Source organism: Atractosteus spatula, chromosome 8 (assembly GCF_055471065.1).
Source record: "Atractosteus spatula isolate fAtrSpa1 chromosome 8, fAtrSpa1.hap1, whole genome shotgun sequence".
Taxonomy (NCBI): domain Eukaryota; kingdom Metazoa; phylum Chordata; class Actinopteri; order Semionotiformes; family Lepisosteidae; genus Atractosteus; species Atractosteus spatula.
In genome coordinates, this window is record NC_142713.1 from 386,645 (window position 1) to 403,247 (window position 16,603).

Consider the following 16,603-nt stretch of genomic DNA (forward strand, 5'->3'; position numbering starts at 1 on the left):
GCCCCACTCTCCTGCCCCCTCTCCTGCCTCACTCTCCTGCCCCTCTCTCCTGCCCCCTCTCCCCCTGCCCCACTCTCCTGCCCCTCTCTCCCCCTGCCCCACTCTCCTGCCCCCTCTCCTGCCTCACTCTCCTGCCCCCTCTCCTGCCCCACTCTCCTGCCCCCTCTCCTGCCTCACTCTCCTGCCCCACTCTCCAGCCCGACTCTCCTGCCCCCTCTCCTGCCCCACTCTCCTGCCCCTCTCTCCCCCTGCCCCACTCTCCTGCCCCCTCTCCTGCCTCACTCTCCTGCCCCACTCTCCTGCCCCACTCTCCAGCCCGACTCTCCTGCCCCCTCTCCTGCCTCACTCTCCTGCCCCTCTCTCCTGCCCCCTCTCCCCCTGCCCCACTCTCCTGCCCCTCTCTCCCCCTGCCCCACTCTCCTGCCCCCTCTCCTGCCCCCTCTCCCCCTGCCCCACTCTCCTGCCCCTCTCTCCCCCTGCCCCACTCTCCTGCCCCCTCTCCTGCCCCACTCTCCTGCCCCACTCCCCCTGCCCCACTCTCCTGCCCCACTCTCCTGCCCCCTCTCCCCCTGCCCCACTCTCCTGCCCCTCTCTCCCCCTGCCCCACTCTCCTGCCCCCTCTCCTGCCCCACTCTCCTGCCCCTCTCTCCCCCTGCCCCACTCTCCAGCCCGACTCTCCTGCCCCCTCTCCCCCTGCCCCACTCTCCAGCCCCACTCTCCTGCCCCCTCTCCTGCCTCACTCTCCTGCCCCTCTCTCCTGCCCCCTCTCCCCCTGCCCCACTCTCCTGCCCCTCTCTCCCCCTGCCCCACTCTCCTGCCCCCTCTCCTGCCCCACTCTCCTGCCCCTCTCTCCTGCCCCACTCTCCTGCCCCCTCTCCTGCCTCACTCTCCTGCCCCTCTCTCCTGCCCCCTCTCCCCCTGCCCCACTCTCCTGCCCCCTCTCCTGCCCCCTCTCCTGCCTCACTCTCCTGCCCCTCTCTCCTGCCCCCTCTCCCCCTGCCCCACTCTCCTGCCCCTCTCTCCCCCTGCCCCACTCTCCTGCCCCCTCTCCTGCCCCACTCTCCTGCCCCTCTCTCCCCCTGCCCCACTCTCCTGCCCCCTCTCCTGCCTCACTCTCCTGCCCCTCTCTCCTGCCCCCTCTCCCCCTGCCCCACTCTCCTGCCCCTCTCTCCCCCTGCCCCACTCTCCTGCCCCCTCTCCTGCCTCACTCTCCTGCCCCTCTCTCCCCCTGCCCCACTCTCCTGCCCCCTCTCCTGCCTCACTCTCCTGCCCCTCTCTCCTGCCCCACTCTCCTGCCCCTCTCTCAGCACAGCTCTGGCTCAATCTCCTCCTGGTGAACTATTTATGAATAAAATATATTTTAATCTGCCAGCAGATCTATCATCACTGACAGCCCACTGGAGCCCAGCAGTGTGGGCCTGGCCAGTACTTGGAGGGGAGACTCCTGGGAGAGCCGAGGCTGCTGCTGGGAGAGCTGGCCTTTACCCATCATGGCCTCCTAATAACCCCCCTCTCTGAACTGGCTCCATCACTCTGCTCCCCTCCCACTGAGAGCTGGTGTGAGAGAGGACTGGAGCATCATCCAGGTGGGGGTGGAGGGGATCCCCATGACCGGTAAAGAGCTCGGAGTGGAGAGTCCAGACAGGTGCTATATAAGTGTGAGGAGTTATTATTATTATTATTATTATTATTGACGTTGACTACAGCCATTCTAAACTGAGAGGCCCAGCGTCGCCCTCTAGTGGGAACATGCGGTAGTACCACCTGTGGAAACAGCAGTAATTTCGGAGTGTGCAGATGTGTGTGTTGGATACATCTGTGTTAGGTTTGACATCTCCATCATGTCACCTTTCAGATGCAGTGGAGATCACATGAATCATCACCTGCACTTTCCCACAGGAACCCAGAAAACAAGGTTTTTCACCCTGCTGCACCCTGGACCTGAGCCAGCATCACAGATGCACATTATCCTGAACCAGTCAAATACAGCGACTCATTCAGGGGATTCTGGTTAGCTGAGTACCAAGCATGTACACACTGTATAGCGTGTCCAGTAAGAGTGTGTACAGGTGTGAGTGTGTGTCCAGTCAGAGTGTGTCCAGGTGTGTGTGTGTGCAGTGTGTCCAGTAAGAGTGTGTCCAGTCCAGAGTGTGTGCAGTGTGTCCAGTCAGAGTGTGTGCAAGTGTGTGTGTGTACAGGTGTGTGTGTGTGTGTGCGTGTGTGTGTGTGCAGTGTGTCCAGTCAGAGCGTGTGCAGGTGTGTGTGTGTGTGTGTGTGTGTGTGTACAGTGTGTCCAGTCAGAGCATGTGCAGGTGTGTGTGTACAGGTGTGTGTGTGTCCAGTGTGTCCAGTCAGAGTGTGTGCAGGTGTGTGTGTGAACAGGTGTGTGTGTGTGTACAGTGTGTCCAGTCAGAGCGTGTGCAGGTGTGTGTGTACAGGTGTGTGTGTGTCCAGTGTGTCCAGTCAGAGTGTGTACAGGTGTGTGTACAGTGTGTCCAGTCAAGAGTGTGTACAGTGTGTCCAGTCAGAGTATGTGCAGGTGTGTGTGTGTACAGGTGTGTGTGTGTGTACAGTGTGTCCAGTCAGAGCGTGTGCAGGTGTGTGTGTACAGGTGTGTGTGTGTCCAGTGTGTCCAGTCAGAGTATGTACAGGTGTGTGTGCATGTGTGTACAGGTGTGTGTGTGTACAGTGTGTCCAGTCAGAGCGTGTGCAGGTGTGTGTGTACAGGTGTGTGTGTGTCCAGTGTGTCCAGTCAGAGTATGTGCAGGTGTGTGTGTGTACAGGTGTGTGTACAGTGTGTCCAATCAAGAGTGTGTGCAGGTGTGTGTGTGCTGGGGACTCTTCCAGATATTGCGTTATTGACAGTAATAATCGCCGGGATGTCTGGACTGGTACCCAGCGTGTGGCGCTGCTGTATCTGGAGTGAGGTGCTGTACCCCAGTGTGTCAGGGTGGGGGTTAGAACACACCTGGGGGTAACTCCCTGCAAGGGAGGAGGGAGTTTCGTGTTGTGTTGTCTGCGGTGTCTGGGGTCTTCTGTGTCTTCACGTTTGGAAACCGGAAACCCGGTACAGCTCGGTCCCACCGCCGCCGCAGATCCCCGCCCTCAGTGCGGACGATGGCGACGAATATCAGCGGCAATATTCCTCCCGGAGCAAGCGAGAATAATTGTTTAAAAAAACTACATATCCCAGAATCCCCAGAAGCAAGGCGAGGACGCGCCAATTGGAAAAAGGCGAAACCCTGTCTGACGGCTTTTTTGTCAAAGCATGACGGGAAATGTAGTCCAGCCCTGTAGCCTGACGCCATAGGAAGCTGTGGGCCAGACTGTTGAAAAACTACATTTCCGAGCAGGCCTTGTTCCACGCAGGTCTCTGCGAGGAGGCTAAAATGGAGGCAGCGGTCGGGTAGGGCCGGTTGCTATTGTGTTTTAAGGGTAGTATTTTTAGTTTTAAATTTTGTTTTTAGAATAAATTTAACGAGAAAGGGATAAGTAAAAACGTCTGCACTTCTTGTTCAACTGCCGGGACTCGGCTTTAGTAGGAAAAGTAGGTATTGTTTTAAATACTACCATTGCATTAAATTACCTGCTATCGCTGATGTATCCCTCTGGTCATTAAGTAGCTAATGCGAACATAACGAGAAATATTGATCATTTCCGTAGCTAAAAATGTGCAAAATGCGGCTGTAATTGGTTCTGGAAACACATTAATATGTTTGTAAATGTCTGTTATTAAATCTAAACACGAGAAACGCACGCTCTCTCTGGAAACTGGCTGTTCTGTACTGCATGAGCAGGTTTTTACCAGTCAGTACATGTGTTTAACACGCAGCTCATCTAATTCTGTTTATTTTCTTATGAAGCTGTACGGTACTGGGACTGTAGCTCCTATTGTAACAGACTGTCCTACTGTACTGGGACTGTAGCTCCTACTGTAACAGACTGTCCTACTGCACTGGGACTGTAGCTCCTACTGTAACAGACTGGTCTACTGTACTGGGACTGTAGCTCCTATTGTAACAGACTGTCCTACTGCACTGGGACTGTAGCTCCTATTGTAACAGGACTGGTCTACTGTACTGGGACTGTAGCTCCTACTGTAACAGACTGTTCTACTGTACCGGGACTGTAGCTCCTATTGTAACAGACTGTTCTACTGTACTGGACTGTAGCTCCTACTGTAACAGACTGGTCTACTGCACTGGGACTGTAGCTCCTATTGTAACAGACTGTCCTATTGCACTGGGACTGTAGCTCCTACTGTAACAGACTGTTCTACTGTACTGGGACTGTAGGTCCTATTGTAACAGACTGTCCTACTGCACTGGGACTGTAGCTCCTATTGTAACAGACTGTACTACTGTACTGGGACTGTAGCTCCTATTGTAACAGGACTGGTCTACTGTACTGGGACTGTAGCTCCTATTGTAACAAACTGTCCTACTGCACTGGGACTGTAGCTCCTATTGTAACTGGACTGGTCTACTGTACTGGGACTGTAGCTCCTATTGTAACAGACTGTCCTACTGCACTGGGACTGTAGCTCCTATTGTAACTGGACTGTCCTACTGTACTGGGACTGTAGCTCCTATTGTAACAGGACTGTCCTACTGTACTGGGATTGTAGCTCCTATTGTAACAGACTGTTTTACTGTACTGGGACTGTAGCTCCTATTATAACTTTTAATATAACTATGGGTCTGTGTTCTTCCTTTGGAATAGGGTGAGCACTGTGAAAGTTTCTGGATATAAATAACATTTGCAATTAAGGCAGTTTGTGAGTGGTTTTTAGAAAGCCTGACTGATTGTCTGATTGCTGCCTTTTTTGGATGAAACACTGACCGGCTCTCTGGTCAGTAGTTTACCCCAGTGACGCGCTGGTGGGCTCTCTGGTCAGTAGTTTACCCCAGTGATGCGCTGGTGGGCTCTCTGGTCAGTAGTTTACCCCAGTGATGCGCTGGTGGGCTCTCTGGTCAGTAGTTTACCCCAGTGACGCGCTGGTGGGCTCTCTGGTCAGTAGTTTACCCCAGTGATGCGCTGGTGGGCTCTCTGGTCAGTAGTTTACCCCAGTGATGCGCTGGTGGGCTCTCTGGTCAGTAGTTTACCCCAGTGATGCGCTGGTGGGCTCTCTGGTCAGTAGTTTACCCCAGTGATGCGCTGGTGGGCTCTCTGTGTCTGATCCGTGCTGTTCTGTCTCCCATGCAGATGAGAGAGGGGGAGTTTGACTCGGACACGGAGCCCTCTGTTGACGACCCCGAACCCAAGGACGTAGCCGGTCCCCTGCAGCCCGAGGTCAGTGAGCGTCTGTGGGTCCGACTGTCCGGATGTGAGGGTGAGGTGAGACCGTGGCGGTGCCGGTGCCTGTCGCTTCAGTGCGGTAAGCGCAGGCGGCCGGTCCAGTATTTCTGACGTGATCTTCCTGAGGCTTTCAGAGCTCAGAGCTGCTGTACTGCAGTAGAGCCCAGTCGGGCTGTGGTAAAAGCACAGTACAGTGCCGAGCCTTCAGCCGCTGACAGCAGTGATATTGCATGCCTGTTCGGCCGCTGTCTTCCTGTCCGCAATCCCTTCGGAAGGGTCGGGAGTCTCCGGGCTGTCCGAGCGAGGTGAGGGTTCTCCACGCGTCTCTGTGGCGCCCCCTGTCTGGGCCCAGCGGTGTCACCCCGAATCTATCCTCTAGCTCCCTGTGGCGTTAACGGTGTCCGGCGCGGGGTCTTCCAGGGAATGTGGTTGGGGGAGCAGTTGGATTCACATCGAGGTGTGCTGGGCTCTTGGGGGGCCTTGTGTGGAATAAACGCACAGTTAACCTGCACACAGCTTTCGTCACTACAGTGTAGAAATAGATATTGATACTCTGGGATCAGTCCAGAGAGGAGCGACCTGGTGCATCCTGGAGCTCAAGAGAATTAACCACACTGGCGGGCTGGAGGAACTGAGTCTCTTCAGTCTGAAGGGAGTGTCCCACACTGACAGGCTGGAGGAACTGGGTCTCTTTAGTGTGAATGGAGTGTCCCACACTGGCGGGCTGGAGGAACTCAGTCTCTTCAGTCTGAAGGGAGTGTCCCACACTGACAGGCTGGAGGAACTGAGTCTCTTTAGTCTGAAGGGAGTGTCACACACTGACGAGCTGGAGGAACTGGGTCTCTTCAGTCTGAAGGGAGTGTCCCGTACTGACGGGCTGGAGGAATGGATTCTCTTCAGACTTGAACAGAGGAGACTATGAAGGGACATGACACTAATTTTCAATATTAGACAAAAGAAAGACAACCCAGGACACCTCTACAGCATCTTCAGTTCCTCCGTTTCTTGTTCAGCTGCTGGGACTCGGCACACAGTGTCCTCTGCGCAGGTTCTGCAGGACACGGGCAGACACCGCAGAGAAGAACATTAAAACCAAGACCGGGTGGGAGTGGGGAACGGGGCCGGTACCTCGGGTCGGAGGGGCCCGGCGGCTCCTGTTCTGGAGCCGGTCTCACCTCTGTGTCGGTCTCCCAGGCGGAGAGGCCCGGCGGCGGGCGCGGGCGGGACCGAGAGGGGAGTCGGCTCGGGCGATGCTGCCCTTCCCAGGGCCGGGGGGAGGCGCCGGGGGCCCAGGGCGGCGGGCGGCCCAGTGCGGTGAGTCACCCTTTCCCGTCCTTTTCCTCCAGCGAGTCACAGGAGAGCCGGGTGCCTCTCCGGGCTCCAGGCCAGCGGCCCTGAGTGCGTGTGTGGGGGTGTGCGTGTGTGGGGGTGTGCGTGTGTGGGGGTGAGAGTGAGTCTGTGAGAGTGTGTGTGAGACTGTGAATCTGTGTGAGTGTGTGTGTCAGTGTGTGTGAGACTGTGAATCTGTGTGTCAGTGTGTGTGAGACTGTGAATCTGTGTGAGTGTGTGTGTCAGTGTGTGTGAGACTGTGAATCTGTGTGAGTGTGTGTGTCAGTGTGTGTGAGACTGTGAATCTGTGTGTCAGTGTGTGTCAGTGTGTGTCAGTGTGTGTCAGTGTGTGTGAGACTGTGAATCTGTGTGAGTGAGACGATCCTCTCGCGGAGACCTGGTCTCTCCCGCTGCCTCCTGCCCTATTCGGCGTCGTGGTTTGTTGGAGTTGGGCCTACAGGGGGAGCAGGACAGGGCAAGGAGCAGGGCAGGAGGAGGGAGGTGGGGCTCTGGGGGGCAGTAGGGGAGGGCAGGAGGAGGGAGCTGGGGCTCTGGGGGGCAGCAGGGGAGGGCAGGAGGAGGGAGCTGGGGCTCTGGGGGGCAGTAGGGGAGGGCAGGAGGAGGGAGCTGGGGCTCTGGGGGGCAGCAGGGCAGGAGGAGGGAGGTGGGGCTCTGGGGGGCAGTAGGGGAGGGCAGGAGGAGGGAGGTGGGGCTCTGGGGGGCAGCAGGGCAGGAGGAGGGAGCTGGGGCTCTGGGGGGCAGTAGGGGAGGGCAGGAGGAGGGAGCTGGGGCTCTGGGGGGCAGTAGGGGAGGGCAGGAGGAGGGAGCTGGGGCTCTGGGGGCCAGCAGGGCAGGAGGAGGGAGCTGGGGCTCTGGGGGGCAGCAGGGGAGGGCAGGAGGAGGGAGCTGGGGCTCTGGGGGGCAGTAGGGGAGGGCAGGAGGAGGAAGTGATGTCGTGTGTCTCTCTGTCAGTGTGAAGCAGTGCCTGGTGTGCCGGATGCCCTCCTCTTGCTGGTGTCCCAGTACCGCTCCCCTCACGCCCTCGCAGTCCAGGCCGACAGGTGAGTGAGGCCGGAGAGCAGCCGAGCGCGTCGGGCCAACCAGGCTGCAGAGACTTCGCTCAGCCTCGCGCCCTTGGGGCTGCCGAGAGAACACTGCTGACCGCCCTCTCTGTCCTGATTAATGCACTGTGCTGTCCAGTCGGTCAGCGTGTCTGTGCTGACCGCTTTCTCTGTCCTGATTAATGCACTGTGCTGTCCAGTCGGTCAACGTGTCTGTGCTGACCGCTGTCTCTGTCCTGATTAATGCACTGTGCTGTCCAGTCGGCCAGCGTGTCTGTGCTGACCGCTGTCTCTGTCCTGATTAATGCACTGTGCTGTCCAGTCGGTCAGCGTGTCTGTGCTGACCGCCATCTCTGTCCTGATTAATGCACTGTGCTGTCCAGTCGGCCAGTGTGTCTGTGCTGACCGCCGTCTCTGTCCTGATTAATGCACTGTGCTGTCCAGTCGGTCAGCGTGTCTGTGCTGACCGCTCTCTCTGTCCTGATTAATGCACTGTGCTGTCCAGTCGGCCAGTGTGTCTGTGCTGACCGCTGTCTCTGTCCTGATTAATGCACTGTGCCGGAGAGTCGGCCAGTGTGTCTGTGCTGACCGCTGTCTCTGTCCTGATTAATGCACTGTGCTGGAGAGTCGGTCAGTGTGTCTGTGCTGACCGCTGTCTCTGTCCTGTAGCTCTGACTACGAACTGGAGCTCACGGCCGAAGTCCGAGTAGAAGGGGGGTCCCCCCTGGCCTTGCTGTCGGCAGTCGCCCCTCGTCTCCGCAGGAAGCCCCCCGCCGGATCAGGTAGGGTTCTGGAGAGGTCGCCGCGGGCCTCGGTCCAGTCCGGCTTTCAGGAGGGTGGTGCGAATGTCATGGAAACGCACAGAGATGTCAGACACGTGTGGGGGTGTTGGGGGGTGTGTGTGCGCGTGGTTTTTTGGGAGGGAACACAGGCTTGAATTCCGCTGGTGAAGGTGGCGGACGTGACGGTTGAGGTTCTGGCCTGGCGCGTTCCTGCGGGACGGGCTCGGGCCCGGCGCTGTACTCACCCCCCCCCCTCTGTCCCCGCAGCTGCGTTCGGCCCTGCGGCTCCCGCCGGCGACCCCCGTCTCCCATCTCCATGGAAACCGCATCAGTGGGCGGCCGGGGGCGGGGGTGTCCTGCTCCCTCTCTCCCCCCGGGCCCAGGGCGTCCAGCGGGGCCTGGGGGACCCCCGGACCTCCACGCTGACCCAGACGCAGGAAGGCAACAGCTCCCTGCCTTCCTCCTCCTCCTCCTCCTCCTCTTCGTCCTCCTCCTCCTCCTCCGCGTCGAGTCCGTCGTCTCATGCGCCGTCCCCTGACGCCATGGCGACGGACTCCGTCTCCGGTTACCAGGGCGACGGCGTGGGGGTCGTCGCCGGGACGGAAGGAGACGCCGTCTCCTCCACCTCCCCCGCGGACTCCTCCACCGCCTTCCCCGCCCCCTCCTCCGCCAATCCCGGGTCGGACGGGGAGAACTCCGAGATCTACGACCCCTTCCACCCCACGGAGGGCGAGGGCGAGGGGAGGATGGGGGAGGAGGAAGAGGAGGAGGAGGAGGAGGAGGAGGGCGGGCAGAAATACGACCCCTTCGACCCCACGGGCTCCCCCCCCCCGGCGTCCGACGGCGAGCGGAGACGAGGGGGCCGCCGCAGCAGCAGCAGCAGCAGCAGCGAGATCGAGATCGAGATGGGGAAGAGCCAGGAGGCCGGCGCGGCGCCCCGGGACACCACGCCCCCCCCGGATTCCACCGGGACCCCCCGGGCCCTGCCCGAGCCCCCGCCCTCCTCCTCCGCCGCGGGCCGCCGGGCCCGGGGGCGGGCGGCGCCGCGGGGCTCGGACTCGGAGATCGAGGAAGGGGAGATCGTGGCCGGGGCCGAGGACGAGGCGCGGCGGCGGCGGCGGCGGCAGGGGGCCGCGCAGGCCGGGGGGGGGGGCTCCCGCAGCCCCCCGCCCGCCCCCCCGCCGGAGCGCATCCTCCGGGTGCTGGAGGGCGACGGGTTCGTGTCCGTGCGGGCCGAGGGCGAGCGGGCCGCGGCGCCGGGGGACCTGCGGAGGAAGATCGCCAGCCGGCGCAAGGAGCGCTACCGCGCCCGGCCGTCCTCCTCGGCCTCCCCGCCTCCGGGGACCCCCCCCCCGCCGGCGCCGGCCCCCGCCCCGCCTGCCCCCGCCCCCCCGCCGCCGGCCCGGGACCGGGACCGGGACCGCGGCCGGGACGGGCCGGAGAAGGACACGCCGAAGGCGCGCAAGGCGTCCGGCAAAGCCAAGAGCAAGGAGGGCGAGAAGCACCGGCGGAGGCGCCGGGACCCGGCGGAGCGCAGCGGGAGCCGGGAGGGGCGCGAGAGCAGGCCGCGGCGGCGGCGCGGGGGGGGCTCCAGCGAGGAGCGCCGGGGGGCCGAGCGAGGAGGAGGAGGGAGGGGAGGCCGGAGCAGCAGCAGCAGGAGGAGAGACTCCTCCCCTCCTCCTCCTCCTCCTCCTCCCCTCCCTGCGGCTCCCGATTTCTCCTCCTCCTCCTCCTCCCGCCGCCGGCGCGGCAGCCGGAGCCGCCGGCGCTCCTCCTGGTCCAGCCCCTCCCCCTCGGGCGCGGACGAGCGCGAGAGGAGGAGGAGGAGGAGGAGGGAGAGGGAGAGGGGCTCCGGCGAAGAGGGGGACAGCCGCAAGAGGAGGAGGAGGAAGAGCTCGCCGCGCTGGGAGGGCGGGGATCGCAGGCGGTCGCGCAAGAGGAGCCGCGGCAGCCGGGAGCGCCGGGAGCGCCGGGAATGCCGGGAGCAGGAGCGGGACCGGGACCGGAGGCGGCGTGACGGCCGCCCGGTCGTGCCGCCTTCCATCCAGGACCTCAACGGCTCCGACCTCTTCGCCATCAAGCGCACCATCACCGTGACGACCACCACCACCACCACCACGCACCCCCCCGCGCCGCCGCCGCCGCCCCCGCCGCCCGCCGCCAAGTCGCCCCCGCCCGAGGGCAAGGCGCGCAAGAAGAAGAGGAAGAGGAAGAGGAGGGCGGAGGAGGAGGAGGAGGAGGAGCGCGGGAGCCGCGGCCGCGACTCCTCGGCCAGCCCCGCGCGCCCGCGCGGCTACGACTCCGAGGGGCTCTCGGAGGAGCCCAAGATGGCGGACGACGCCCTCTCCCTGGACGGCGAGGCCCTGGACTCCGACTACCCCTCCCTGGAGGACTCGCCCCGCCCCCGCCTCAGCCCCGAGCCCGAGCGCAAGGAGCCCCGCCTGCGGCCCCGCGGGGCCCCCCTGCCACTCGCGCTCTCGCCCCCGCCGCCCCCGCCCGTGTCCGTCTCCATCCCCACCTCCCTCAAGAAGCAGCAGCAGCAGCAGCGCGGGGGCAGCCCCCTGCTGGCCGGCGCGGCCCCGCGGGGCCGGGGGGCGGGGCCCCCGCCCGGCCGCAAGCCGGCCAAGGCCGAGAAGGACAGGAAGAGGCGGGCCAAGTCCGGCAAGAAGCCCGCGGCCCCGGGCGCCGCGCCCGGCGTCCGCAGGGCCAAGCTGCAGTCCAAGGTGTCGGTGCTGATCCGCGAGGGCGTGAGCAGCACCACGGGGGGCAAGGCGAAGGCGGGGGGCGCCCCCGGCAAGGACTCGGCCGCCGGGCTGGGGGGCGGCGGCGCGGGAGGGGCCGGCTCGATCGCGGTGGTCTTCTGCCGCGACCAGGAGAGCCGCTCGCCCTTCCTCAAGCCCGGCGCCGAGCCCGCCGGCGCCCCCCCGCGGGGCAGGGACGGGCGGAGGGCCAGGGCGAGCAAGCCGGCCCTCGCCCCGCCGCCGGCCCCCGGCCCCCCCCACCACCGGCCGCCCAAGGCGGGGGCCAGGCGGGTCAAGCCCAGCTCCACCACCTCCGCCTCCTCCTCGTCCGCCTCCTCCCCGTCCTCTTCCTCGGCCGCGCCCGGCGGGAAGCCGCGCCGCCGGAAGCCGCCGGCCAAGAAGGAGCGGCGGCGCTCGAGGGGGGCGGAGGGCGGCGGCGGGGGGGCCGGCGGGGGCGCGGGGGCGCCGGCGGGGTCTTGGCACGTCTCCGAGGGGCAGCCCTCCAAACCGCCGAGCCCCCCCCTGCCGCCCCCAGCCCCTTCCTCCTCCTCCTCGTCCTCCTCGTCCTCCTCCTCCTCCGCCGCCACCGCTGCCCCCCCCGCCCCCGCCTCTCCGGCGCTCCCGCTCCCCCCCCACCAGTCGGGAAGCAAGCGGGACCCCCAGGAGTCCACCCCGGACTCCCAGACGGTGGACAGCAGCTGCAAGACCCCGGAGGCCGCCTTCCTGTCCGAGGACGGGGGGGGGGCGCCCTCCCTGCCGCAGCAGCAGCAGCCCCCGCAAGCCCTGGCCAGCCCCCCCTCCGTCCCCCCCGGGGGGGCGCCGGGCGGGGCCGCTGCCGGCGACGTGTCCCAGTCGGCGGGGGAGCCCCAGGGCGCCCCGGATGACTCCAAGCCCCAGCCCGCCTCCCTGGCCTCCGCCACCCCCTCCTCTTCTGCCCCCCCCCTGCCTCCGCCCCCTCCGCCCTCGCTCATCCCCCCCTCGGACCCCCCCTCCTCCTCCTCCTCCTCCTCCTCCTCCTCGGCCCAGGGGTCCGTGTCCTCCTCCTCCTCCTCCAAACCCGGCCCTCTCGCCGGCGCCCCCCCTCTGCCCTGGAGCCTGCAGGCGGGGGTGGACTGCACTGCTGGGGGTGTGCTAGCGTGTGAGTATCTGGGCCTCCTGGGGAGAGAGTCACCCTCTAGGGTAGCGCACAGGTACACCTGGTCACTAGGGTAGCCTACAGGTACACCTGGTCACTAGGGTAGCACCTGGTCACTAGGATATCGCACAGGTACACTTGGTCACTAGGGTAGCACCTGGTCACTAGGGTAGCCCACAGGTACACCTGGTCACTAGGGTAGCACCTGGTCACTAGGGTAGTGCACAGGTACACCCGGTCACTAGGGTAGCACCTGGTCACTAGGGTAGTGCACAGGTACACCCGGTCACTAGGGTAGCACCTGGTCCTTAGGGTAGCGCGCAGGTACACCTGGTCACTAGGGTAGCGCGCAGGTACACCTGGTCGCTAGGGTAGCACCTGGTCACTAGGGTAGTGCACAGGTACACCCGGTCACTAGGGTAGCACCTGGTCACTAGGGTAGCTCACAGGTACACCTGGTCACTAGGGTAGCACGCAGGTACACCTGGTCACTAGGGTAGCGCGCAGGTACACCTGGTCACTAGGGTAGCACCTGGTCACTAGGGTAGCGCACAGGTACACTTGGTCACTAGGGTAGCACCTGGTCACTAGGATATCGCACAGGTACACTTGGTCACTAGGGTAGCACCTGGTCACTAGGGTAGCACCTGGTCGCTAGGGTAGCGCGCAGGTACACCTGGTCGCCAGGGTAGCGCGCAGGTACACCTGGTCACCAGGGTAGCGGACAGGTGCAGCTGGTCACTATGGGAATCCCAGATTCCACACCACACTGCAGAGTTAACAAAAGGTTATGCTGGTGCTTGAAATGATTTCCCTCCTCCTCCTCTCTCTCTCTCTCTCTCTGCCCTCGGCCCCCCAGTGACTGCGCTGCTGTTCAAGATGGAGGAGGCCAACCTGGCCAGCCGAGCCAAAGCCCAGGAGTTCATCCAGGCCACCAGCCAGGTCAGCTGTCCCTCGTTCCTCTGTCTCCATCCTCAGTCCTGCCCCTCGTCGCTGTCATTTCCCTCCGTGTCTCTCCGTCATCTTTCTCTACATCTCTGGACCGCTGTCCCTGACGGTCTTTCTCCCGTACCTCCGCAGATCCTGTCTCAGGCCAACCAGAGCGCCCAGACCGCTTCAGCTGGCTCCACCTCGTCTGCTCTGGCCCCTCCCGCTGCCACGCCCACCGCCCAGTACATCCTGCACGGCGCTCTGCCATTGGTGGGCTGCTCAAAGAGCCCGCCCCAGCATCTGCACACAGGGCTGTCAATGGCTGGCTGCGCACAGACCCCGCCCCCTCCCTTGCCAACGGGGTCGTCGTCGGGGGCGGCCGGGAGTGTGGGATCCGCTGAGGTCAGCTGGGAGAGTGAGGGCAAAGACCCTGACAAGGTGAGTTTCTGCGTCAGCTTACCTCTCCCCATCTTTCACTGTGTCCATTTCTCTGTGCATTTCAGTGTTGGAACAAGGGTCTGACATTCTCCGTGAGCCAGATACAGTTATACCATCCGATGACATTGTTTTGCACAAGAAGTGTTTTTTTTCCTTTATGATAAATCATTCTGCAGTTTACTGGAGTGTCCAGTCAGTGTGTCTGTATTAACCCCTCTCTCTCTCAGTGCAGTGTTAATGTACTGGAGTGTCCAGTCAGTGTGTCTGTATGAACCCCTCTCTCTCTCAGTGCAGTGTTAATGTACTGGAGTGTCCAGTCAGTGTGTGTGTATGAACCCCTCTCTCTCTCAGTGCAGTGTTAATGTACTGGAGTGTCCAGTCAGTGTGTGTGTATGAACCCCTCTCTCTCTCTCAGTACCTGAAGAAGCTGCACACACAGGAGAGAGCCGTGGAGGAGGTGAAACTGGCCATCAAGCCCTACTACCAGAGGAAGGACATCACTAAGGACGAGTACAAGGACATCCTGCGGAAGGCTGTGCACAAGGTGCGTGTCCAGCTTCACACAAGGAGTGCTCAGTGTGTGAACCTCGGGTCTGTGTCCGTCAGCGCCCGGGCAGCCCGTGTCCTGCAGCGTGCTCACCGTCCCCCCCGCCTGTCTCCCTCTCCCTCTCTGCGCAGATCTGCCACAGCCGCAGCGGGGAGATCAACCCGGTCAAAGTCAGTAACCTGGTCAAGCTCTACGTGCAGCGATACAAGTACTTCCGGAAGCACGGCCGCAGGATGGACGAGGAGGACGGGGAGAGGGAGCGCGAGAGGGGCGGGGCCGCCGATCCCGGGGCCCTGCACTCCGCCACCTGATTGGACCGCAGCCTGATGGGCGTGGCCATGCCTAAGCCTGATTGGACCGGAGACCGGTGGGGGTGTGGTCATGCCTAAGCCTGATTGGACCGGAGACCGGTGGGGGTGTGGTCATGCCCATGCCTGATTGGACCGGAGACCTACATGGGGGGCGCGGCCATGTCTGGTTGGACCGCGGCCCAGTGGGCGTGGCCGTGCCTGATTGGACGAGGGGCTGGGCGGCTCGCACACTTGCCCTTTCCTCCTCCCTCCCATCTGCCCGGCGGCACCCTGCAGCTGTCCTGCCCAGACGTGTCGACAGGCTTCATGCTGAGCAGGCACACGCGTGCTGTAGACATGTATGCGGCGGGGCGCCTCACAGGCTGGGGTCACGGACCCCCCTGCCCTCCCCCCAGCAAGACGCCGACAGCCCAGCCTGGCTGCGATCCCGACAGCTCTACACGTGGATATTGTATGCTTTTTTATAGATTATATGGAAGCATAGAGAGGGACTAAAATATCAACAAAATGGCAGCCGAGCAGCATCGCGGGTAAAAGCAAATGTTTCTTGCTCTGCATCCAGTGGACTGAGGGTTTCTGTCCTGCGTCGAGCCCCCGGGTGGGTGTGGAATCGGCGCCGCCCCCTCCGCCGTCTCCCTCTCGCTGACTCGCCCACAGAGTCCCAGCGCCGCGCCTCCCTCTCTTCCGGGATCCGATCGCGTCTGGGTCGGGCCTGCGGCGGCCGGGTCTCACGGCGCAGAGCTGGAGCGCCTCGGTCCGGAGCACAGAGCCCGCCCGCCCGCGCGCGCGCGCGCTCGCGGCTGGGTGGGGGGGTCTGGGTTTCCCCGGACGGGCTAGCGATCGACTGTCCCGTTCCCAGGCGCGGCGTCGTCGGTGGCTCCGGTCTGAAATCCCAGCCGTGAGCTCGCCTGGTCTCGGCTCCCGGGTCGCGGCGGCGGCAGACCCGGTGACCTGGTGTCCGCACACGGGGAGAGAAAGGAAGTGAGGGCCGACCCCAGCCCCCCCAGACCAGCCCGCCTGGCCAGTCGTGAGCGCGAGAGGGCCTGTGTGCGTGCTCGGTCCCGCCCGTGTTCAGACACGCCCGCTGCTTCGGGAGCTCTGCAGCGCGTCCTGGCCTGCAGGGGGCGCCCCCCCCCCGGCCCAGAGGAACTCCGCCGCAGGCAGACGGGAAGAGAGTCGTGCCGCGTGTCTGTAATGGCGTGGAGCTGCGTGCAGCGAGGGCGCCGGCGACCCCAGGTGTGCGGGAGGGAGCAGGGCGCCCCACCTCCAGGACAGCGCCCCGATAAACCTGGGGAGCTCCTCCTCGCCTCTCGGGGCCCCGCGGCAAGACACGTCCGAGAGCGAGGCTGACCGCGCTCCGCCTGCTCTCTCCCCCCTCCCTCCCTTCTGTACAGATGTATTATTAGTTGAATGTTGGTTGACATAAAAAAGTTCACACAAATCGAAACCGGGCGCTGTGTGGTTTTTTGGGGGGACAGGGAAGAGGGTTTCTCACCCGGGAACAAAGGGGGACGCCCTGCCCCTTGATCCCAGGAAGGACAGCGCCCGGAAGAGCCGCTGATCCCTCTCTCTCCCCAGTGGGAGCGTCGCCGGCGGCAGGAGCAGTGGGGCCCAGCGGACAGCGGGGAGGGGGGGGGGTGGGGAGTCTACGCCCGTCTCTGAAACGGGTCCGACAGGATGTCGCAGCAGAAAGAGCTGCAGCCCCGAGCTGCCGAAACCCCCGTCACTCAAGCGTCTGTTTTTTCAAAACTGATCTCTCCTTTAAGCAGGTCGTTTGCAGAGATGTGTTGCTTTCAACATTTCCGAATGCCTTCTCGTCACCAAGAGACGCGGCGAGGGCTGGGCTCACTGTGGGGGAGAGCGGGGCTGTGACCCCCAGTGTCCGGGCTGGGCTCGCTGTGGGGGAGAGTGGGGCTGTGACCCCCAGTGTCCGGGCTGGGCTCCCTGGCCCGGGGAGAGCCGCCCACCGGACGGCTGCCTGCTGCTCCCCTGGCTCTGCGTCTCAGTCCAAGGGGGGGGAAGAGGGCTCTT

At 63.2% G+C, this 16,603-nt stretch overlaps 1 protein-coding gene across 2 annotated transcripts; it reads left to right on the forward strand.

Moving 5' to 3' along the window:
* Positions 1-3,382: 3,382 nt before the first annotated feature.
* Positions 3,383-16,019, forward strand: scaf1 (SR-related CTD-associated factor 1). 2 transcript variants are annotated; one of them, XM_088924007.1, is made up of 10 exons: positions 3,383-3,547; positions 5,206-5,292; positions 6,493-6,612; positions 7,600-7,688; positions 8,358-8,470; positions 8,738-12,349; positions 13,206-13,288; positions 13,427-13,714; positions 14,130-14,258; positions 14,393-16,019. In XM_088924007.1, exons 2-10 carry the CDS (start codon positions 5,206-5,208, stop codon positions 14,570-14,572), a joined length of 4,701 nt encoding a protein of 1,566 aa, XP_088780133.1. In that variant the 5' UTR covers positions 3,383-3,547; the 3' UTR covers positions 14,573-16,019. The 2 variants fall into 2 exon arrangements, with proteins under 2 accessions (XP_088780133.1, XP_088780134.1); XM_088924008.1 differs by lacking the exon at positions 6,493-6,612.
* The last annotated feature ends 584 nt before the right edge of the window (positions 16,020-16,603 follow it).